Source organism: Balaenoptera borealis, assembly GCF_965194805.1.
Source record: "Balaenoptera borealis genome assembly, chromosome: 10".
Classification (NCBI taxonomy): Eukaryota; Metazoa; Chordata; class Mammalia; order Artiodactyla; family Balaenopteridae; genus Balaenoptera; species Balaenoptera borealis.
The window spans coordinates 117,242,143-117,265,555 of record NC_138874.1 but is presented as its reverse complement, the minus strand read 5'-3'; the positions used below and the strand labels follow the sequence as shown (position 1 = coordinate 117,265,555).

At 60.1% G+C, this 23,413-nt stretch overlaps 1 protein-coding gene across 14 annotated transcripts in view; it reads right to left on the bottom strand.

Moving 5' to 3' along the window:
• Window positions 1-22,908, bottom strand: part of INPP5A (inositol polyphosphate-5-phosphatase A) — a 181,576-nt gene extending 158,668 nt beyond the window's left edge. For 4 of the 14 annotated variants that reach the window (XM_082407087.1, XM_082407080.1, XM_082407088.1 and 1 more), the window contains exons 1-2: window positions 22,535-22,906; window positions 21,154-21,273 (exon numbers count right to left, since the gene is read on the bottom strand). In XM_082407087.1, the coding sequence (XP_082263213.1) occupies window positions 21,154-21,273; window positions 22,535-22,609 (195 nt within the window). In that variant the 5' untranslated portion in view covers window positions 22,610-22,906. Of the gene's footprint in view, window positions 1-21,153; window positions 21,274-22,534 lie in introns of all 14 variants that reach the window. The other 10 variants (XM_082407089.1, XM_082407086.1, XM_082407091.1 and 7 more) reach the window with 6 other exon arrangements.
• Between the last annotated feature and the right edge of the window lie 505 nt (window positions 22,909-23,413).

Here is a 23,413-nt window from a genome sequence, read left to right as displayed (position 1 = left end):
TCTCTTAAAAAGACAAAGGCGGGGGGCAACCAATCAAGCAGGGCCAGGAGTAACTCTCAAGTTCCTGCAGCTGGAAAACTGGCCAACTGACCCTGCGACACGAGTGGCCCTGACGGGGAGGACGGCACCAAAGGCCCCGGCCAGCCCAGCCATCCCTCCTAGCCCCGAGGTGCTCGAACTCCCAGGTGCCACCCCAGCACTCTGCACGTCTGGCCCACGGTCATGAGAGCTGGCCCACAGACGCCCGTGGACACAAGAGCTGGCCCGCGTACGTGAGAGCTGGCCCACAGACGCCCGTGGACACAAGAGCTGGCCCGCGTACGTGAGAGCTGGCCCACAGACGCCCGTGGACACAAGAGCTGGCCCGCGTACGTGAGAGCTGGCCCACAGACGCCCGTGGACACAAGAGCTGGCCCGCGTACGTGAGAGCTGGCCCACAGACGCCCGTGGACACAAGAGCTGGCCCGCGTACGTGAGACCTGGCCCACAGACGCCCGTGGACACAAGAGCTGGCCCGCGTACATGAGAGCTGGCCCACAGACGCCCGTGGACACAAGAGCTGGCCCGCGTACGTGAGACCTGGCCCACAGACGCCCGTGGACACAAGAGCTGGCCCGCGTACGTGACAGCTGGCCCACAGACGCCCGTGGACACAAGAGCTGGCCCGCGTACGTGAGAGCTGGCCCACAGACGCCCGTGGACACAAGAGCTGGCCCGCGTACGTGACAGCTGGCCCACAGACGCCCGTGGACACAAGAGCTCGTCCACAGACGAGAGCGGGTTGCACACAAGTGCAAGTTCATCCATTCCTGTCACGTCTTATCGGTCCACATCCTGTTATCGGTCCACATCCAGCTCAAAGCCGAAGTTCCCAACCTCAAAGTACTGGGCAAAGCCACCCCTCAGCCTCTGGCAGACTCTGGCTAAGCCTCTGAGGGCTTCCCAGCTGGCCAGCACACGCACAGACACCAGGGCGCCAGCCCCGCGAGCCCTAGCCCGCAGGTGGGTGCCCACAGGTGGGCGCCCCCAAGTGAGCCAAGTGCGGGAAGAAAGGCCCATGGCCGGCCAGCAGGCAACGGGAGAGCCTCGGCGAGCCGCAGAGGAGACAGCGTGCTGCTGCCAGGATAGCCCCTCAGGGCGCCCCCTTTCCTCAGGGATACCATCCCTCGCCCCCTTCTGAACAGTGGGTGTCACTGCCCTTTGCCTCAAGGGTGGGAGGCAGAGTAGCCGCCTCCAAACACGACCAGTTCTGGGACGGGCACGGACCCCCAGCAGCAAAGCGAGGCCTCCGTGGCGTCTAAGCCAGCTACGGTCGCCCGGCCCTCGCAGGGACATGAGGGAGGGGCCAGGTGGGCCGTCTGGGAACGCGCAGACGGCAGGTACACGTGGCGTGGCGGGGCAGAGGTGCTGGGTGTGGGCGCCACGTCTGCGCAGGCCTCTGGGAGGAGCCCAGACACAGGACAGTCCTGCTGGGGCGTTGCTGCTCCTCGAGACCCTGACCGGCAGGGGGGCCTCCCTCCTCCCTTCCCGGGTCAACGGCCTGGGCAAAACGTCCGGGATCTCGCCGCTCAGCGACGGTCCCCAGGCCACGTCTGAACCCAGGAACGATGTCCACGAGGCCCTGGCCGCCCGCTCCTTCTCGTGACACAGACTCAGGAAGGAGAGGCCCGAGGTGAAGGGCAAACACTTCCAGGCCTTCTAGCCCCGCCAGGACCAACGCCCCTCCTTAAAATCAACACTTAGCTCTGCGTCCTTTGTCACCCTGAAGTGAAACTCACAGAGACCACACTGCTCACCACTCATGTATTTTTAAAAACCAGTGTATACTAAGGAGCAATAAATGCAAGGTAGTTTATGTTTAAACGACACCTATTTACGTACAGATGTGTTAAATGTACACACACTCATGGGGTCTCCATCTCAGAGCCCAGCAAACGCCACTTTTAAAAATGTCTAGGAAAATACAAACACACACCCTGTGTTCCATCGCAAACCGATTCCAAACATCGCGGGTAGCAGAGGAGACACACGGGCAGCTCCGCGTGTGTCTGGGGCCCCCAAGGTCCTGACCGGGCCCCCAAGATGCCGAGGACACAGCCCTGCATTCGACCCCACGGTTGCTGTCTCAGGTGCTGCACAGGAGCACCTGTCAATCAAACAGGAGCCACGAAATGAGTTTTCACTTTCTGATTCTTCTTTTCACACTTTAGACTAAAATGCCTGTTTTCAGGCGGCTAAGCTGTTGGAAAAGAATATTTTAAGCCGAAGTATTACTGTCTTTCATAGTAACCAGAAGTTAAAACTGGGGTGTGTCAACGACCTACCAGTCAGGATGCCCGGAGGGGGAGAAGCGCAGCCTGATGGTGACGGTGCCCCTGGCAGTGCCCACGTGGCCGTCCTCCTGTCACTGTGGTTCCCTGGGCTCCACCCACACAGCCGAGCCCAACACCGGTGACGGGAGGAGGCCTGCCTGGCACCCACCTGAGCAAGGACAGGGGCGGAGGACCCAGTTGTCCGAAGCCGCCAGGCGGGGCCGGCAGCGGTGCCCTCTGCCCGACAGCAGTGCGAGGGCCCGAGGCGGGGCGGACTCGGCCTGACAAGGAAGCCACCTGTTTTATGTTAAAACTTCCGTTTCTGCTCAGACGTGCAAGAGCAGCTCTGCCTCCTGTACCTCGAGCCCTGCGCTGGCAGCAGGTAACCTGGCCGTGAGCCTCCCCCGACTCCGCCCCGCTGAGGGCAGGGCTCAGACCCCAGGTTAGCGGGGGCGGGCAGAGCCGCCCCCCCCCGGAGCGGGCTCCACTCCGAGGAGGCCCCAGTGCTCACCCTCAGACAGAACCCCCGCGCACTGGACAGAGCTCGGACCACCGAGGACCTCAAGTGCCAGGTGTGGATGCCAGGCTGACCAGGCGGGCTGAGGCGGGCCTCTTCCCAGGCCAGGCAGGGGCCAGGGCTGCGGTCGGCAAGAGCCAGCCCACCACTCCGGCCGAGCCTCAGAGCTGAGACCCCCTCAGGTCACCCCCAAAGGGACTCCACGCTGGGAGCTGTGACCTTAACCTTCAGGGCTCCTGGCAACCGTGCAGGAGCCGAGCAGCAGCAGGGGGCCGCCAACAGCCTCACTGGGAAAGGAAGAGCGGGGGACACTGGGGTCAGCGCGTTCCACGAAAAGCTCCATTTTTCGCGGATTCAAGTCGATCGCTTGCCCACACTGGTTAAGCAAGACCTGCCTCATTGCGAGAAGCCGGTTCCCTCCTGGGCAGACACACGGGGGAAGGACAGCGGGGTTCACGGCCACCTCTGGTCCCAATGGGCTCTAGAAAACTGCCCGAGTCAGGAAGTGCCCACACCCCCTGGGGACCGGGGCCGACTGCAGGGTCATCCTCTGGGGTCACCAAGCCCGCACTGTGCAGGCTCCTCTCGGTCCGCGGCCTCCGCGGGCCAACGGGAGGCCGGACAGAGCGCCTGGCGTCGTCCAAGTCCACCGCTGCAGACAACCCCAGGCACGCACCGCACCTTCCTACGTCGCAGAGGAGAGCCCGCACGCAGAAGGGAGCGTGTGACATCCGTGACGACCCTCAGGGTCTCAGAGCTGCCGGCACGGGGCCCAGGGACCCCAGAGTGCCCAGAGGGGCACCTGGCTGGAAGCAGACTCACGCTTACTTTGCATTCATTCAAGCAACAGGCACAGCCAACGAACCTGCAGTGAGGGCCACCTCACCCGGGCACAGAGGGAAACTGCCCCGAAGCTTGTCGCATGGGAAGAGGACCCAAAGTCAGAGCCACATGCCACCTGTGGCCACCACAAGCGGCTCAGGAGAAGGGCAGCCACTTGCCTCAGGAACAAGCAGAGGATGGCTCAGTGTCGACCAAACACAAGGCAAGGCAAGACAGAAGGAGAGAACGGAATCCTCCCCAGGAGCCGCGGCAGCAACGAGACTTCCAAGATAGGCTTCTGTGTGATCTACCCCGAAACGCAGCCAATGCAAAGAACACAAAAACAACAGAGAGAAGTCCACGGAACCAAGAGTTGGTCCTTTAAAAAGATCAGCGACGTTGACAAATCTTTAGCTACACTGACAAAAGTCAGACGACTCAAATTATTAAAATCGGGAATGAAAGAGAGAATACTACTACCAACCCTACAGAAATAAAAAGGATCACAAGGGAATAAGATGAACAAAGGTCTGCCAACAAACTGGTAACCTAGATGAGATGACAAATTCCCAGAAAGACAAACTCTGAAACTAACTCAGGAAAAAACAGGAAATCCGAGCAGACCTAATAACAAGTAAAAAGATTAGGAATAGGTTAAACAAAAGAAGTGTAAGACTTGTCCTGAAAAGTATAAACATCACTGGAAGAAATTAAAGAGACCTCAATAAATGGAAAGACATCCTGGGTCCATGGACAGCAAGACATAATGTTAAGATGGCAATGCTCCCCAAAGCAATCTACAGATTCAATGCCATCCCCATTAAAATTCCAGCTGCCTCTTCTGTGGAAAGTGACAAGCTAATCCTAGAATTCATGTGGAAATGGAAGACACCCAGAACAGACAAAAGAAGCTTGAAAAAGAACTACAAAGTTGGAGGACTCATACGTCCCCATTTCAAAACTTACTACAAACTACAGTTATCAAGACTCTGTGGTCCTGGCACAGGGACAGTCATACAGATGAAGAAAACAGAATTGAGAGTCCAGGAAAATAATCTATATATCTGTGATCAATAAATCTTCAAGAAGGCAATTCAACGGGGAAGACTAGTCTTTCCAACAAACGGTGCTGGGGCAGCTAGATATGCACACGCAAAGGAATGAGAGAGCAGCCCTACCTCACACCATATATAAAAATTAAATTCAAGATGGATCAAGGACGTGAATGTAAGAGCTGAAACTATAAGCCTTAGAAGAAAAGATGGGGTCTCTGTGACCTTGGATACGCAATGGTTTCCTTTTTCTTTGCTGTCTCTCTCTTTTTTTCCCTATGTGTATTTTTTTTTTAATATATCTTTATTGGTATTTTTTTAATTGAAGTATATTTCATTTACATTGTTTCAGGTGTATAGCAAAGTGATTCCGTCACATACATGTATATATATATACATACATATATACACACACACATACATACATATATCTATTCTTTTTCAGGTTCTTTTCCATTACAGGTTGTTACAAGATGTTGAATACAGTTCCCTGTGCTATACAGCAGGACCTTGTTGTTTATGTGTTTTATACATAGTAGTCTGTATCTGTTAATCCCAAATTCCCAAGTTATCCCTCCCCCCATTTCCCCTTTGTAACCATAAGTTTGTTTTCTGTGTCTATAAGTCTATTTCTGTTTTGTAAATAAGTTTATTTGTATCATTTTTTTAGATTCCACATATAAGAGATATCATATGATATTTGTCTTTCCCTGTCTGACCTACTTCACTTAGTATGATCATCTCTAGGTCCATTCATGTTGCTGCAAACGGCATTATTTCATTCTTCTTTATGGCTGAGTAATATTCCATTGTATATATGTACCACATCTTCTCTATCCATTCATCTGTCAATGGACATTTAGGTTGTTTCCAGGTCTTGGCTATTGTTAATAGTGCTGCTATGAATATAGGGGTGCACGTATCTTTTCAAATTAGAGTTTCTGTCTTTTCTGGACACATGCCCAGGAGTGGGATTGCAGGATCATATGATAGTTGTATTTTTAATTTTTGAAGGAACCTCCATTCTGTTCCCCATAGTGGCTGCACCAGTTTACATTCTCACCAACAGTGCAGGAGGGCTGGCAATGGTTTCTTAGATGTGACATGTGAAGCACAAGCAACCAAAGAAAAAACAGATAAATCGGACTTCATAGCAATTTTAAATGTTTGTGCTTCAAAGGACACTATCAAGGATGTGAAAAGACAGCACAAAGAACAGGAAAAAATATTTGCAAATCATAGTTATGATAAGAATCTAGTATCCAAAAAATATAAAGAAAAATTCAACAATTTTTTAAAATTTTAAAACAGGCAAAAGATTTAAATAAACATTTTTCCAAAGTAGATATACAAATACCTAATACGCACATGGAGGGAACACTCAATATCTACTATCAGTCATCTGGGAAACGCAAAACAACGCCACTTCACACCCACCAGGACAGCTAGACTCAAAGAGATGAACAATAACAAGGGTTGTTTTGGATGTGGAAAAATTGGAACCCTTGTGCATTGCTGGTAGGAATTCAAAATGGTACAGACACTTTGGAAAACAGTCTGGCAGTTCCTCGAGAAGTTATACACAGAGTTATCATATGACTCAGCAATTCCATGCCTAGATATATGCCCAAGGGCATTAAAAACACGTTCACACAAAAACTTGTACACAAACGTTCGTAGCAACACTATTCATAAAAGCCAAATGTCCATCAACTGCTGAATGGACAAAGCGCGGTCTGGCGTACAATGAAGCAGAGCTCAGTCATTAAATGGGGTGAGGTGCTGATACACGTACGACGTGGATGAGCCTTGAACACCTGATAAGAAAAAGAAGTCAGACATGTTGTCCGATTCCATGTATATGAGACGTCCAGAACAGGCCAATCCATAGACACAGAGTAGACTAGTGGTGGCCAGCGTTGCTGGGAGGGAGAAACGGGGAGTGACTGCTAGGGGTACTGCGTTTCTTTTAGGGGTGACGAAAAAATTCTGGGGTTAGTGGTGATGGTTGCCCAATCTTGAGAATATATTAAAACACTGAACTGTATGCACAAAAAGAGCGAACCTTACGGTACCTGAACTTTGTCTCAACTTTTACATAATAATAACAACAATAATAAACGCAGCCAATACAGCCCTCCAAACGGAATAACTTACCCTCCACCGTGGGAACCCTTTACAACGTGGGGTGCTGCTGTCCGGGGGCCGAGGCCGGATTGGAGTCCAGGCCTCAGGGCAGAGACGGGAGGGAGCTGCGTGTCACCCACCTGACAGCGCGCACCAAGGCTAGAGCACAGCACCCCACCCGTGGTGAGCCAGCTTTCCTCCGAAGCCAGGAGGGACTCCCCCAGCCACCCGCCCGGGCTCAGCAGCACCTCATCAGGTCCTCATCAGGGACCCTGAGACGGGGAGAGGCCGCTCAGGGGTCCGGGCGGAGCTGGGAGGCTCCAGGCGGAGGCCGGCTCGGGCTGAAGGGGGCTGGCGGGCACAGCGACGAGAGGCCTCACGTCGGGGACGCTGAGATGACTGGTTCCCACGAGGCCACAAGTCCACGGGCCCTGGTGCCTCCTGGACATGGGGCTTCCGCAGGGGCAGGCAGAGCCCCGGCTGGGGCCCTGGTGGGGCTGGACCTGCGCCGGAGCCAGCGAGCGCCCAGAAGCTCTGTCGACGGAGGGCACCGAGCTGCAGGGACGCGCCACCCGGGTCCCAATCTGCCTCTGAACGGTCCAGGAGCTCGAGTCAAGGCACGTCAACCACGGCGAGGTGGGTGAAAATGCGGCGACGTGGGCTGTGCTCGCCCCCCTCCCCGCCCCCGTAGAGAGAAGAGCAAAGGGATGCCTCACCGAACACTCCCCCGCACTGGAGCCGCCAGTGCCCTGTCCCCATCCTGCCGCCACGGGAGGGACCACACACACCCAGCCCCCGCCCTCCAAAGGCAGCCAGCCCGATGGGGACTCGGGTCTCCAGAGCAGAGGAGGGATGGCGACGTCGACCGTAGGCGCGTGCGCCACGCTGGGCTCAGGGTCCAGGCGGGAGATCCGAACCGGCGGGCACTACGGGACCACCCCGATCAGGGCGCTACCCCTCTCCGTGGAGCGAGAGCCTCGCGGGGCAGAGCAGGACGCACGGGTGGGGGGCAGGAAGGACCGCCCAGGGAAGGGGACCTCTGCAGTCCCTGCCCGCCCTGCAGAAACTCGACGTCTGGCAACCAGGCTGCTTCTTCTATAAGCTAAAGAGTCTTGGTTGTCACATGTATGTTCAATCACCCCTTATTTTGTGATTCATCGTGGGCGAGGACCTGCTCACTTTCGCAGTAACAGGCTCCCTGGGAAAGCAGTGACTGAAGCAGGAGGGGATGGAGGCCCATCTCGGAGGGCTCAGCCGGGCACCCCACCAGCCAGGCCGCGGGGGACCAGGAGGGCAGCCGGGGCAGCGGCTTCCACGCTCTGACAGACACCCGGGGTAAAAAGCCCATCTGAGGTTGTGACCCTGCACTCAGCCCCCCGTGTCCGACAGAAAACTGACACAGAGCTCCAGGTGGCCCTCGCCCACTGCAGGCCAGACTCGCTCTCGCTCACCTTTTAACTTGGATGCGGTCTGACCTCAGGACCATCACAACCCAAGGCTGACAAACAGCGGGCCTGCAGGCCCCCGGTGGCGTCCCTCGCCACCCCACAGTCACACCAACTCACGAAAGAGCCAGAAGAGACAATCTACTCAGCCCTACACAAAAGGAGCAAACTAAGCCCCAAAGTGACAAATGGACGTTGTCTTCAGATTTCTGCAGTCTCTCATTCAAGCTAAGGAGCCTCCAGGAGCCTGGAATCCTCCAGGCACAGCACTGGGGCCACTCACGGCTGGTGCTGGGGGACAGCAGGAAAGGGCCTCTCTTGTGGAGGGGTTGCTCCCAGGGCCGACACTCATCCCTAAGTTTACCTGCTCCAAGCGCACTCATCTGCCCCCGGCCAGATACAGAGACTCCTACTTCATCAGCAGGTCCCAAGCGCACTGCCCGAGGCTGCCCAGGTCTCAGGTCCGAGGAAGTCACCCGCGGCAGGAAACAGAAAGATGCCCTTGGACCAAGTGAGGAGGAGCGCTCGGAAACTCCGAGTGCTTTCAGGCGGGTAGACTGACCAAATCTCTGGTCAGGGACTTCCAAACAGTATCACGGCACAGGGAGGAAAAAACACAAGAAAGTTGCAAAATTTGGTGAACACAACATGAGATACAGGAAAGAACTTGCAGTCAAGAGTCCTATACAAACAGACCTCCCTGGACTTCTGTGTAATCGCAGCCCTGAGGAGATAAATGACCCCAAATGACAGTGTCAGTAACAAAAAGAATAGTAGCTCTTCTACAAACCCTATGATCACCTCCCTGTCCAAATAACTCTATCAATAATTTAGATACAAGATCCATAGGAGCTACATAATTCCAAAACAGAGATCCTGGAAAATCCAAGGAAAAAGGCTCAAAAATGATACTACAAGCAACCAGGGTAACAAAGTAAATGATAACAGATGCCATGTCATACCCATCTGACAGAACCAACAGCTGGTGCCATGTGATTACCAGGCGCCCCCACATCACTGGAGGCGTGGGTGCACGTGCATGTGTGTGACGCGCACACACATGTGCGTGGGCTGGACACGACACACAGGCACGTGACACTGCCCAGGCGCGCTGGACGGCGGCTCACACCAGCCCGTGGGCCGGGCCCTCCCGACGCCAGGGGCTCTGCGCAGGCGAGCGGGGAGGCCCGGGCTCGGCACTGTGACCGCAGGAAATGGGTGCTCACTGGCCCTCGGGGTCCCCCCGCGAAGGCAGTGCGCTGCGTGCGGGAGAGCGGATCCCAGGGCAGCTACAACGCCAAGGAAGTCGCGCGACATCCAGAGGGGATGCGGCGCAGGGTGGGAGTGGCGGGACTGCCCCGGGACCCACACGCTTTGTGACCTCAGCACGGGGACTCGGCGGCCCGCCTGCAACAAGGAAGGGCTGGCCTGGGGGTGCCTCCGCCCCAAGCTCTGCGCCCCAGGGCACACGGACGCCGCGACAGGTGTCTGGGCCCGGGTGCCCCCTCCTTCCCGAGGGAGCAGGCCCAGCACGGGTGCCCAGTTCCGCCGCCCGCTGGGCACCAGAGGCTCCCGCAGACCCCCAGGCGGCTCCGCCCAGCAGTAAGGGGGTGTCCATTCTCTGACAGAACAAAGTTAGAACTCTGTTTTCACACAGCACAGGTTCGGAATGCAGCCATTGCCACAAAACGCTGAAATCCTCCTGCGGTCTGTCCGGGCTGGTAGCGCTGACGGCAACACCGTGCAGAGTACGGAGGAGACAGTTCAGAGCCTCTGTGGGTCGCACCACGCACTCTTTCTCATTAGAGGAAACTAAAATTACCGAGGTTCTCAAGGCTCACAGGCGTCAGTTTTCTCCTAGGAACTAGCATCAATTTTTACATTTCTGAGTGGAGTTTTATTGTACTGGAAAAATAGCAATGGAAAGCACACACGTCGGTGCTTCCGCTCTGCCATCCCGGGTTCCTCAAGCGACATTCCCGACGGACCCCATCCTCAACGGCCCCTCCCGTACACCTCGGGGTGCACCTCTGGGGGCGCCAATAATCTCTGGCTGCATCTCCCTGAGTGGCTCAGAGCTCCTCACCCTCCCGGCTGGGCCCGGCCCTGAGTCCCCCCTTCTTCCCTTTCCGGACTGACTCACTTATCAGTCGTTAAAAAATACAGACAGGTCCCCGGCAGCTCCCTGGAGGAGGGAGCCGACTGTCCGCACCCAAGGCCTGTGCGGGAGACAGGCGGCCGGGGCAGCACCCCACCTCAGGGCCTCCTCCCGCCGGCTGCAGAAGCTGCATCACCAGCTGCGTCCCCCGTGCACTACAGAAGCAGGGGCTCCTGCACAATCAGAGGCACACGGCCTCTCAGCCTGCAGCGCTAGGCTTCCGCCGCTCACCACCCACGCCGGCCACGCCACGCCGCTCACCACCCACGCCGGCCACGTGGCTTCCCCAGCACACCCAGCTCCCCGTTTCCTGCCACTGCTCCTGCCCCACAGTGGCCCCAACGGGCCCCCCTTCCTTACTTCTCCCAAAGCCTTCAGGCCCGGCCCCTGCTTCTCGCCCCAGGGGGCCCCCCGTGCGTCCTAAGCCACCCCGAGTCACCACCCAGATCCCTGTTCACCTCCTGCTGACGCTCAGCAGCTGGGGCAGCCTGGGCCCCGCGCACAAGCCGTGAGCCAGGCGGCCCGGTGCGAGGTCCCCTGTGCCCTGAAGGTGGGCTGTGCCCGTCCCTGGACGGCCAGGACAGAGGCGCCCTGCCCCGGAGGGCAAAGCCCTGGTGACGGGCAGGCGCCTCAGGCTACACGCAGTCGGACCTGTCGGCTCCTGGGGCCGCCCGGGCCCCGCGCCTGAGACCCCCAGCACGCCCTTCCCGAAATACTCCTCCTCGAACTCCCCAAACGGCCCTCCCGGGGCCCTGCTCACCCTCCTCAGCTCTCCGGGCCTCCACCTGCCCGTGACCTCAGCTGCTCTCCAGCCTGGGCCTCTCCCTGAGCTGCGGACTCAGGGCCGCTTCCCGCCGACCCCCCCTCCTGCCTCAGTCAAGGATGGATGGGGAAGGCGCGGGAGGTGCAGGGCCAGGGAACAGCACGCCACGCGAGGGGCCTCGGGGAGGCCGCTCCCAGTGCTCGGCCGCCACGCGCGCCAGTTCAGAGGACGCCCCAGACGGGCCTGGCGGCCAGGCTGGCGGGAGCGCGGCGTGGGGAGGGGAGGCCCCGGGTGCCGCCTCCGGAGGCTCCAGCCCCTGGAAGAGGGCCCGGCTCTGGAGAGACGCGGGAGCCCGGGGCCCCTGGGGCCGCGCTACTAGGAGCCCTTAAAGACAAGCCCTCCTGGTCCCCGTGTCACTGTGCGCCTGCAATCTCGGCTGAGGCTGAACCCGGGGACGCAGCAGAACCCCATGGAACCTGGGAGCCCGAACGCCCCCCAGAAGCACCAAGCGTCCCCCGGGCCCCGTATGTAAGGCTGGAGTCCTGGGGGGCAGGGGTTCAGTAGCCGAGGTGAGACGCCGCCTGCCCTGGTGAGACAGCCCCCAGAGGGGCCTCCGGGCCCTGCTCTGGTTCCCCTGCTGGTCAGCTCTGGCCGCTCACCCACGTTCCGTCAGCACCACTACTAACCACGACCCTCGCCCCTCACGGCCCAGCCTGCCACCTCCCGCCTGGACCGCACACAGCGCGCCCCGCCTGGACGCAGCGGCGAGGGGAGCGGTCGTGCTACAGCAAAAACAGGAAGTTGCAACAGATCTGAAAAACCGTCACAGTGATGAAGGAGAAAATAAAAGCAAAACACATGTCCCCACAAATTTGTTTGTTACTTGGACAGATGTCATTCTTAACAGAACGAATCCAACTGAAAGTAAAGCCCACATCACCCCAAATTACAGTATATCGAACACAGAGCGTGCTCTGCCCTGAACTGGACACAGTAGGTGCCCCCTCGGGCACCCAATGAAGCCCTGGGAGCCAGAATAGGTACAGGACTTGAAAGCACCCAGGGCATCGTCAGGCAAACTAGGAGAGGAGGGGCTGTCCGCTCCCAAGCCTCTGCAGCGGCCTCTCAGTGCAGCGGCTCCGGGGACGCCGCAGAGGGAGCCTCGTGACGGTTTTCAAAGCACGGACCACTCGACCCAGGTCTGTTTCACACACACAGGCTCGCCCGCGTGGCCAGAGCTCCCCCCGCCCAGCTCTCTACTCAACACCCTACCACCGACAGCCGCCCCAAAGCGCACGTAGGCACGCTACGGTGCTCGGAGCTTGGGCCCGTGCTGGGGTCGGGGCAGCTGCCCCCAACTCGTCCTCAGGACCCCAGGACTAACGGGCAGTGCAGCTAACTAAGCCGCTGGTCCAAATGGACCCCAGTGCAGCCCCTTGCAGGTGGGCCCTGAGCACACGCCCCCCTGCCCCCCAAGGACAGCCAGGCCCCAGCACGGGGAGCTGCACCCCCAAAGGCCTCCATGAAGTCCAGCTGCAAAGAAACGACCGCCAGGTGTGACACAGACGGCAGGAGGCCAGGCCAGGCTGGGGACAGGCCTCTCAGAGCCTGAAGACCTGTCACCTCTGCGGTCACACAAGGTTCTCCCTGAAGGAGGAACAGGCCAAAGTGGCGCCTCTTGCTCTTCTACCGTGAAGTGGCTGCAAACATTGGCACCTGACACCCACTCCCACCGTCCTGCGGTGGCGCTGTCCTCACTGGACCTCGAGCCCAGACCAGGACGGCCACGTGCCTGCCAGGAGGTGACGCACCTGCAGGGCTGGGCTTCTGTCCCACAGGCAGGCGATCTTGGGCAGCTTCACGGAGACGCTCCACCTGAGAGCGTCCCCGCCGCCCAGGTGAGGGCCCCGAGGGATGGCAGCCTGGCAGGTGGCAGGCGATGCACCAGCAGGCCTATCGGAGACGTTCCGAGACCTGTACTGGGCTTAACAGCCACTCAGCCGGGTGAGAAAGGCAAAGGGGAGGGGGTGGAGGACAGCCCCGCAGATGGGCCATCACACCTCAGGGGCTGGGAGAAAAGAATTTCCCTGGGAGAGGCACGCTCTGCCCCTAACCTGGGGTGGTGTCCCCCGTGTCCGGGGGCGGTGGGCGGGGAGAAGAACACCCGAGTCCCTTCCAGGGAGCCCTCGCCACCACTGCCCCCTCGAACAGACTAATCAGCACCCTCCAGGGAGGGCGTAGGACTCGGCCAGCACACCAGCCCTGCAGGGAGATGTGCCGTCCCGCCATCCACACCGGGCCAAGGCGGAGCCCGAGACGGCGGCCCCGCGCCTGCATCCTCGCCCCGCCTCCCCCGCATAACTGTGCTCAGAGGTGCGCCATGACCACAGCCCCCTTCTGCCTGGGCAAAGCAGGCCTCTTGGTGGGGATTCTGGCACCCTCTGTCCGCCCCCCACCAGGAAGTGAGAAGGGCGACAGCCCCAAGGAGCCACCCCTGTCAACCCAGTCAACGGTTTGCCAAAAACCGTCACAAATATGGCAAACTGTCCATCTGAGTGGGAGGCCTACTGTTCAGAAGCAGAGGCCAGAAAATGCCAATGACGACCACAAGGAGATTCTGCCCGCACCCACCATCAAAGGGACGGCAGCACGCGTGGCCCGGCGTGGAGGGGCCGGAGCACACTTAGCTGGAGCCCACGCAGCCAGAGGCGTGAAGTGGAGCCGCCGCTCTGACAGCAGGTGAGCGGTGCCCAGAAAGAGTAAACATTCACCCGCCACACGACCAGCCCTGGCACCCAGGGGCTGCACCCTGCCGCGCGCAGCCGCCCAGCCGGGAACAACCCCGCGTCCGCTGCTGGTGCATCCGCCCAACAGCGCTCAGCAGGAGAAGCCCCACGAGGGCCACGGACTGTCTGTGCTGTGGGATCCGTGGTGAGGGCAGGTGGAGAGGAGAGCAGCCCAGGGGCTGGGGCTGAGCTCTGCGAAAGGCCGGGAGGGCAGTGTTTCAAGCTGGACCGTGGTGACAGCTGAGCGATGGCAAATATTTTCTGAAGACCATCGAACCGTACACTTACGCTGGGTGAACCGTGTGAGATGCAAATCGTGCCTCCACCAGACTGTCCCAGCGAGAAGGAACACCCAGCCGGAGCCCAGGCATCCACAGGCCTGTCCACCGACCACCGAGAGTGGCTCTAACACTGGCCCCCCGGTGCCCGCGAGGTGCCAGGCCAGTGGGGCATGCGCCTTTCCCAACTCAGCCCCCACCCAGCTCTGACAGGGGGTCCAGCAACCCAGCAGGCTGGCAGCAACTCTGGTTCCCTACGGCCATGTCCGCTCTGCCCCTGCGCTCATCAGGGCAGAGCCCCAAATCCCGCCCCTGCACTGCTGGTCAGAGGCCAGCACAACCGAATGTAATAAAACATGACAAAAGCCCAAAGCTTGTAATTACTGGAGGTGGGGAAGGGGTGTGGAGCAGACAAGGCGGCAGAGCTGGGCACCGTGACCCGTGCCGGGAGGGAGGTGCGATCCTGCCTTCCCGGGGGCTGGGGGGCTCCTGGGGGAAGAGGGGCTTGGGCCAAAGCATGGAGACGCGTGTTCCGTCCGGGCAGGGGGGACCGGTGTAGCTGCAGGTGCTCGTGGGAGGCGAGGGCAGGAGCCACACGTCAGGACCCCAGGCGGGGAGCAGCCGGGCCAGACCGGCTAAGCAGGCCGAGCGCAGCTCAGCCCTGGACGCAGGTGAGGACCAGACCGCCACCCACGGAGGCCTTGCGGGGAAGGAGCGGACGGGGGCCCCGCCAGCACAGGTGCCTCACGACTGCCAGGGCAACCACTCCCTCCTTGCCCCGCTGCGGCCACTGTGCCGCTGTCGTTCCGCACTCCCTGACGCGCAAATGGCCATAAGAGGCTGAATCACACGCCCCGTCACACGTGCACCGAGGTGGAGCTGCCCCGCGTCCCCGCTCGTCCCCGCAGGCCCTGGAGGGCGCCGCCTTGCACGGGCGCTAAAGGGGGAGCTGCCCTCCACCGAGACCCAGGCCCAAGCCGGGCCTTCTGCTTTCAAAGCCCTTTCAGTTCCTAGAATAACTGCTCATTATTCAGAGGCCCCGAGAGGCGGGGCAGAAACGGAGGGCTGTCTGAGGGCTGTCTTGAAAGCCGGGCCGTGGCCACACTCTGTCAAGGGGGACACGGGGGCGCCCGACCTCCAGGATGCAGCCCCAGACTCCAGCTCCAAGGCTCGCAGGCCGGATGAGCCGGGAAGGCCAGCACGACATGAAGTGACCAGGCCAGGATGCACACGGAGACGGATGAAGACCCAGCGTGGGCTCTGCAGCGCCCGGAGACCCAGGAGGCGTCCCGCGTGCTTCGGACGGGGCCAGAGCTCGGGGCGTTCCGCTCAGCAAAGGACCAGGAAAAAAGGGCCTAAGGTCACGATGACCCATCACGACCCCACAGCCATGCTCCCAGAAATGGAGTTGACTTATTCTTACTCAAGGGAAAACCAAAACTCCTTGAGCCTGGTCGGCACCAGTGTGCTTCCCTGATGGTCAAGGCACAACGTCAGCCCAGGAAACCCCCTGCTGTGTGCGAGCACAGAGAGCGGCCACGGGGCGAGGCCGGTCGCTCCCTGACCTGCTCCAATCCTCAGACTCCGACAGCCGTGCAGCCGAGCCGCCTCCTGGGGCATCTCAGGTCAGGTGTGCACAGCGCACGCCACGCCTCCACGGACCTCGCTGCTCCAGCCCCGCTCACCCTGCTCACCACCTCCTACGATGGCGCCGTGAGCCCTCCACACTGCCCCCACCCCCCGCAGCGCAGCGGATCCAAGGGGATGCCCTGTCCCAGGGCCACATCCATCTCCCAAAAGAAACCTCGTAAACTCAAAATTTAAGTTTTAGAAAACAGGTCTAATCACCAGAGGCCAAGCAGACGCAGGGACCATGACTAAACAAGGGCCTGGGTGCTCCCAAACAGAGGCCCACGTGTGCCCGGCCTTCCCCAGACGCACGAGGGACGGGGGTCCCACAGGCTACCCCGCCCCCTCCAACTCTGGAGTCACACGGCTGGGTGGTGGCTTTGTGCTGGTCCCACACTCCAGACATCCCAGACGAGCTGCTGCTTCACCCTCGCTCGTCCCCAGAGACGAGACCCGATGGCATTCTCGGCGGTACCTTCGTCAGGACGAGCTCTCCGACGAGCTCAGAGCCACGCTGGGAGTGGACCCGCCCAGCCCCGGCCTGCAGAGGAGCTCACGTCTGGACACTTCTCAGGCTCAGACAGGAGAGTCCCGTGAGCCCCGATTACCCGAAGCAGCAACAAAAGGGAGAAGCCGAAAGTCACCTCCGTGTCCACTTGCGGCACTCGCCACATTCTCTCCACTCCTCTCCTCCCCGGGCCCACGATCATCCTCCTTCAGCTCACTCACATCAGAAGGGTCCCCCTCCCCGCCCCGTAGAAACACAGGGAGAGCAGGGCCGCGTCCCGAGAAGCGACAACAGACAGGTGACCGATACGCCGCTCAGACCCTTCGTTGCCTTTCTGACTAGCCTCCTGGCCCTGTGCTGACCCCCACCTACTGGACCCCATTCCTGGACCAAGCTCACCTCCCAACACGAGATGCTCCCGCCCGCCCGCCGGGGCAAACACTGAGGAGGTCAACATTTAAGATGTCACCCCACCCTAGTCTCTTAGCAAGCCCTGCCCCCTCCCCCAGGCAGCCCCCCTGGCTTCCGCGTCCCTCCCTTCGGGTCAAACAGGGGGCTCTATAAACAAGGGCAAGCTGCGGGCAGGCAGGCCTGGTCCGAGTCCTGTAACTTCCGAATCATACCCGACGCACATGGCACCACCCCCAGCAGGGGCCTCTCTCCCCAGAAAGAGACACCCACCAGAGACGACCCCAGGGCAGCAGCGCCGGCCCCTCCTCCCCTGCCCGCTTGCTCCCATTAGGGCACGCAGTCCCCGTGCTGACGGAGTTCACGACGTGGGCCCGGAGCATGAGCTCGCGGAGTGGCGTGGGCTGAGAGGCAGTGGACGTGAACGCGCCCTGTATCAGCATCCTCCAGGGCTGTCCAGCAGGTCCCCCGGCAGTGCTCACTCCGCTGGACTCAAGACAAGCAAAGCATTTAAGACTTCACACCTAAGAAGTGCCTCCCCCACCAGTAACGTAAAGCCTCCCTCAGCATCTCCAGAGCCAGTAAATGCAGGAAGCACTGCAGATGAAAGTGCACTCCCGCGGCCGATCCAGGGCCGGCAGAGATCGGGGACGAGGGCAGGAGGGACCAGGAGGCAGGCATGGCCCTAAACGGATGACTGCACGTCGGTTTAAATTCCAGCCGCATCCAAGGCAGGCCTGACAGGAGCTCGTCGGGCTGCGTGGAGGCGTGCGGGGTGCAGGCAGGGCTTCCCAGCACGGAGGAAGCAGTGCTGAAATGCCACCAGTATGAGCCCACCGACTCCTCTGACCCCACCACCCTGGGCACGGGACGGGCAGGCCCCCATCTACGGAGAGTCCCCAGCTCGGGCAAACAGACCAAATTCTCACAGAGAAAGGACACTGAGGTCTCAGGTCAGAGGCAGTGATGCCAGAAGAATGTGGAGACACCTCCCCGCGGCCATCCCCATGGGACAGGGGCCGGGGGAGCCCGGAGGGGGGCCTGCGAAGAGGCCTGGCCCGCTCAGCCCCACCCCTGCCCCAGCACAGCGGAGCCCTTGGGGACTTCAGGGGCTGCATGGACAGTAGAGGAACCGCCGCCTCCGAAATTCAGAAAACCCAACGTCTTTGACGAGAACCGGCCCCTGCGTCACGGCACTGGCCGAAAGCGCTGGACCGTCCCAGGCAAAGGCAGGAGGAGGGAGGCGGTCCCCACTGGGTCGGGGTCTCCTCCCTCCTCCTGGGCATCCGCACAGGGATGCTAGTGAAAGACCTGCATCTAGAGAAACTAACTCCCCAGGAGGCCGGGAGGTGGGGGGCCCAATGCAAGTCTTCGAGAGAAGACAGGTAACACCTGGCACCGGAGCACGTGGAGAAATCGGAACCCTCGTGCGCCGCCGGTGGGAACACAGAACGGGGCCGACACGGGGAAACAGTGGGCAGTTCCTCAAGAGGTTAAACACGAGTCACCGCAGACCCAGCAGTCCCCACCCCAGGAACGTGCCCAGGAGAAGCAAAACACGTCCACACGAAGACTTGTAAGCCAATGTCCACGGCAGCCCAGAGGCGCGGGCTGCCCAAATACCCCTCACCTGGCGCTGGATAAACAGCAGGGCACAGCCGTACAGAGGAGCGGTGCTCGGCCACCAACAGGAGTGACGTGTGAGCTCTGAAAGCACAGTACCAGACGCAAAAGGCCGCGCGCGTGATGCCGCTTACACGAAACATCCAGAAGAGGCAGAGGCACAGAGACAGGAAGCAGACTGGTGATTCTCCGGGGAGGGGGTTTCAGGGGAGACGGAGGGAACTGGGGGGGCGGGGCGCGGCTAAGGCATACGGAGTTTCTTTTTCAGGTACAAAACAAGCTCTACAACTGACTGCGGTGATAGTCGCACAGCTCTGTGAACACACTGAAAACCACTGAGTCTACACTTTACACGGTGAAGTCCGTGCGTGTGAGTGACGCCTCAGTGAAGCCGTCACCAAACGAAATTCCTCAAAGAAGTGGAGGGATCCACACCATCAGAGCAAGTGAGAAGGCCTGGACCCGAGGCTGGTCCCGCATGAGGCCCCAGAGGGCCCCCCCGGCACCCTGGGCTGGAGCGGGGAGGCCCTACACACGGGGCTGGGGCAGGGGAGACAGAGGACACCCCACAGGAGCTGCAGGGGGACACAGGGCCAGGGAGCTTTCGGGGTGGGATGACAGTAGGGGCTAAAGGGCAAAACTGATAGTGCTGGAGAGAGAGGGACAAGTGCCCGAGGGGCCCGGCCCAGGGGAGGGGCTCGTGGACCCCCGACACAGAGCCGCGTGCGCAGCGAGCTGCCATCCCCAGGTCCAGGCGGAAAGAGGGTCTGCTCGGGAGCTGGCCCGGCAAAAAGGGAACCAGCTCCAAACTGACATTTAGCTCTGAACACGCAGCGGGACAACGGCCCTCCAGGCAGACACCCAAGAGCGAGCTGCGCTCTCAGAATCCTACCGCTTGGCTACGTCTCTTTCCCAAGAAACAGTCTTACCATGTAAGGGTGGGACTGAGTTCTGAAACGACAGCCTGCAAGAATCCACCTTCTCAGTTCACTTCTAGCAAAACAACAACAACAACAAAACCACGTAAAGAACCGAAAGCTAGAAACCTCCCTTGTCAGAAAGCCAGCCATCTCAAGCAAAGCAATTAGGTATGCAACCCTAGCCACCCTTTGCCAGCAACAGGATGGGGGTGGTGACAGCACAGTCCGACTGGGGACCGCCGGGAAGAGCTCCGGGCTCTCTGGGGGCCCCTGGAACAGGCCCAGGCAGCCCAGCCAGGCCAGGCCCCTCCCCGCAGGCTCAGGACGGGCCCCAGCTCAGACAGGGGCCCTGGAGGTCAGGGCTTCGGCAGGTCCCGGCTATGCCCTCAGCAGTGCAGCACCGCGGCTCGCTTTCCATCCCGCTGTCTCAGGCATGAACGGCGGAGCTATCCAGGGCTGTGACATGCGATGACATCACCCTTCTGAGAGCTCCTGAAACTGTCTCAGTTTCCACTTGCCTCAGGGTCTACCCACTGACCTGGCATACACTGGTGGTTACGACCGACGAGACCAATGACTCTGTGGGGCTCTCCATAATTTCTAAGGGGGTAAGGGGTAAAAGTTTGAGAACCAGTGTACTCTGGGCAGTGACCACCCCCTCGTGTGTAACATCACAGGGCGAGGAGCAACCCGAGGGCCCTGTGTGGGGACTAAAGTGGCCGCGCTATCCCAGACCCAACCAAGCCGGGCGGGCAGACGAGGAAAGAGCTGCCTGCCAGACAAGACGCCCTGTGGGTCTCAGGATGTCAGGGCCAAACCATGGTGAAAGTCCACATCCAGAGCTTTAACGGGATCGCCTCTGAAGGCGAAGAGGTAGCGAGGGGAGACCACGAAACTACGGAAGCAGACACGTATCACCTGTCACTTGAGCACAAAAGGCAACAGTGCCCGCCCTTCCCAGCAGAGCCTGTCTGTTTCTAACTCAGACCCCCTCTCCTCGGCCCGTACCCTCCAGGAAGAGGCCAATGCCACACACTGTGAGGCCTGGCCACACAGTGGAGCTTGGTTTCCAGACGATGAAACTGGGCAAGAACAAATCCCTGCGCAGGCCGGGCCACCGTCTGAATAGCTGGTCAACAGGGGCACACGTCACACAAAGACAGAGTCACCAAGCAGCTCTTCTGAAACCTACTATAAACCAAGGAGTTAAAATGTCCTTCACTCAAGAATCGGCTGCTTTCACCGGCCATGCTACAGGGGACTGGTTAACACCCACCCCTGCTTTTCCAGGCCACTGAGGAAGAACGGCCCCAGACCGAGCTGCACACATGAAGAAAGCTGTGGGTGAGGACAGATATGTCTCTACTGGCCCTTAAGTCAAAAGCCACCTTGCAGAATTAACCCACGCACTGCTTACCAAAACAAAGGTTCCTTCCCGATACAAACAAGATGCAAAACTCCATACAGCCTTTAAGAAAAATGAAAACTCGGAGAGAACCTGTTGCTAAACAAAAGTAAATTAAGTGATCCACTTTAACGTCCACAGAGAGAAGTGTGTGTATACAGTCAGAACACAACAAAAATGCTATAACTTGGAATCAAAGATTACTGGAAAGAATGTTTGCACAGCAAAATTCTTCTCCCTTTGAGACTGAAATGCCCCCACCGTACTTAATTTTCCTGACATTTCTGAGGCTTTGAAGCCACAGCTAACGGATCTGAATCATCTGAGTCAAACCATGTTAGCGTGGATGTTACTGCAAAGCCGAGAATAGAATGCTAAATATACAGACACACACCCATACCGGGCACTTTTGTAGAAAATGATCAATCACGAAACTAGATAAAGTTGTCCTGTCCGTGCCCAAGTCAGAGGGCCAGCAGTTCATCTCCAGCAGGGGAGTATAATACATGGCGCTTGGAAGCTAAAATAAGAAAAACACAGAAATAGCGCCTACCTTTGATTAATAAAATCACACCTCGCCTGTACATGAACTTAGCCTACAGAAACATCCCACCCATGCTCGCTGCCAGCAAAGGGAGGCTCGCAAGAGGCAGGGATGCAAGTCATGTTTGCATCAGTGGTCTGCGCGGTCAGTGGCCGCACCCACTGCTCACCTCGGGAGGGGCTGGGGGAGGAGGGGGCGGGTAGCGCGAGGCCGCCTCAGGCTCCATCTGGGCCATCACCCTTTTTCCTTAAACAAGCACGCCACTTGGAGCCGCATTCTGCTTTATTTGGGTTGGCAGTATAAGTACCCACAGCGGGGTGGCACCGTGGCTGCAACGCCGAACTAGGTCAGCCTCGGCCTGCCTGGGGAGCCGGGGGAGCGCCGGGCCTTGGCAGACTCTTCTCCCAAAGGCCTCGGGTGCCTGGGTGGGAGGTCCCAGAAGGTAAAGGACTTGGGCAGTCAGCATCCTTTTCTCTGGCCTTGAAAAGCTTCTTGCATCTTTCTCTTTAACAGACAAGAAACATAAAGTCCTCCAGGGCTTTCAACAGAAACCCCTTGTTTGAGAACTAGAGAGATACTAAGTTACAAGGTAAAATGAGGGTGCCTACACCTCCAAGCAGCCCCAGACAGCTCTGCAGACAAAGCAGGCAGACGGGCAGGGGCAAGGGCCACGGCGGGTCGGGAGTCAGAGGCCAGAAGTCAGGGGTTGGGGCTCGGGAGACACGGGCTGCGGTTTGGGAACCAGGATTCAGGGCTGAGCTTCTGGGGACAAAATTCAGTACCAGGGTTGGGACCAGGTTCAGGGTATGGGGCCCTCGGACTAGGGTTCGGGGGCCGGGATTTGGGGACCTTGGACAGGGATTAGGACTGCTGTTTAGGGACCTGGGTTCGGGGACTGGGCTCTGGGTTCAACCTATGGAGGGTGAAGGCTGGGACTTGGAGACCAGGAGACCAGGATTCCAGGGCCCAGGGCCAGGGTTCAGGGCTGGGGTCCTGGGTCCAGGGCTCAAGTCTCAGTGTCTCGGTTCCAGGGTCCCAGGGCTCAGGACTCAGTGTCTGGGTCTCAGGGTCCCAGGGTCCCAGAGTCTCAGGGTCCCAGGCTTCAGGCCTGAGTCCGGGGTCCCGGGGCTGTGGGGTCAGTGTCTGGGTCCCGGGATTTCGGGCTTCAGGACCGGGGTCCGGGGTCCCGGGGCTCAGGGTCCGGGGTCCAGGGTCCCGCGTCCGGCGCCGCACTTACGTCGTCGAAGAGCGAGCCCACGTTGGCCGTGACCAGCAGCACCGCGGTGCCCGGGGCGGCTGCCTTCCCCGCCATCGCGGCCTGGGCCGGGGTGGCCGCTCTCCGGGGCCGACCGGCCGGGGTCTCCGCGGGCCGCGGCGTCAGCTGCGCCGGGGGGCGACCCCGGGGCGCATCGCGGGCTCGGCCGGTCGGGCGGGGCCTGGCCAGGGTCCGGCCGCGCTCGCTCTCGCTCTCCGCAGCCCCACGCCCGTCGCTCTCCGCCCGCGCTCACCGCGGCCCGCTCGCAGCCATTAGGTTCGCGGCCGCCGGAGCTCCCGCAGCGCCGCCGCCGCCGATCTCTGAGAAGAGGCCCGCCCGGGCCGGGGGCGGGGCGACGGCGGGGGTGGGGCGGGACCGCGAGGGGGCGGGGCAGGCTTCGGAGGCGGGGCCTGCGGGAGGTGGGACGGGGATACGAGGGGCAGGGCGGAGCCTGAGGCGGGGCGGAACAGGGATGTGAGGGGCGGGGAGGGGCGGGGACTTGGGAGGGGAGGGGCATGTGGGCGGGGTGAGACTGAGGGGGCGGGGACTGCGGGGAGGGCGGAGAGGGTGTGGGAGGGGCGGGGTGTGGAATCGAGGCAGGGCCTGAGGGGCGGGGCCTGCGCGGGGCGCTCCTGCGCCGGCCTCGGCCGCTCGCAGCCACGCTCCTGTCAGTCAGCGGCCGCCCCGCCTCACCCCACGCCGCGGCTGCGCACTGACTCCTCCCGCACCCCTATGACGTCACGGCCCTGCTTCGACGGCGCTTCTTAAAGGGGCCGCGCGCTGCTCTGGGCTCGACCGGGCGCGACCCCCTTGCTCCCAGGCAGGAGTTGCGGTGGGAGCGCGTGGCTCTGTGCGGACTGC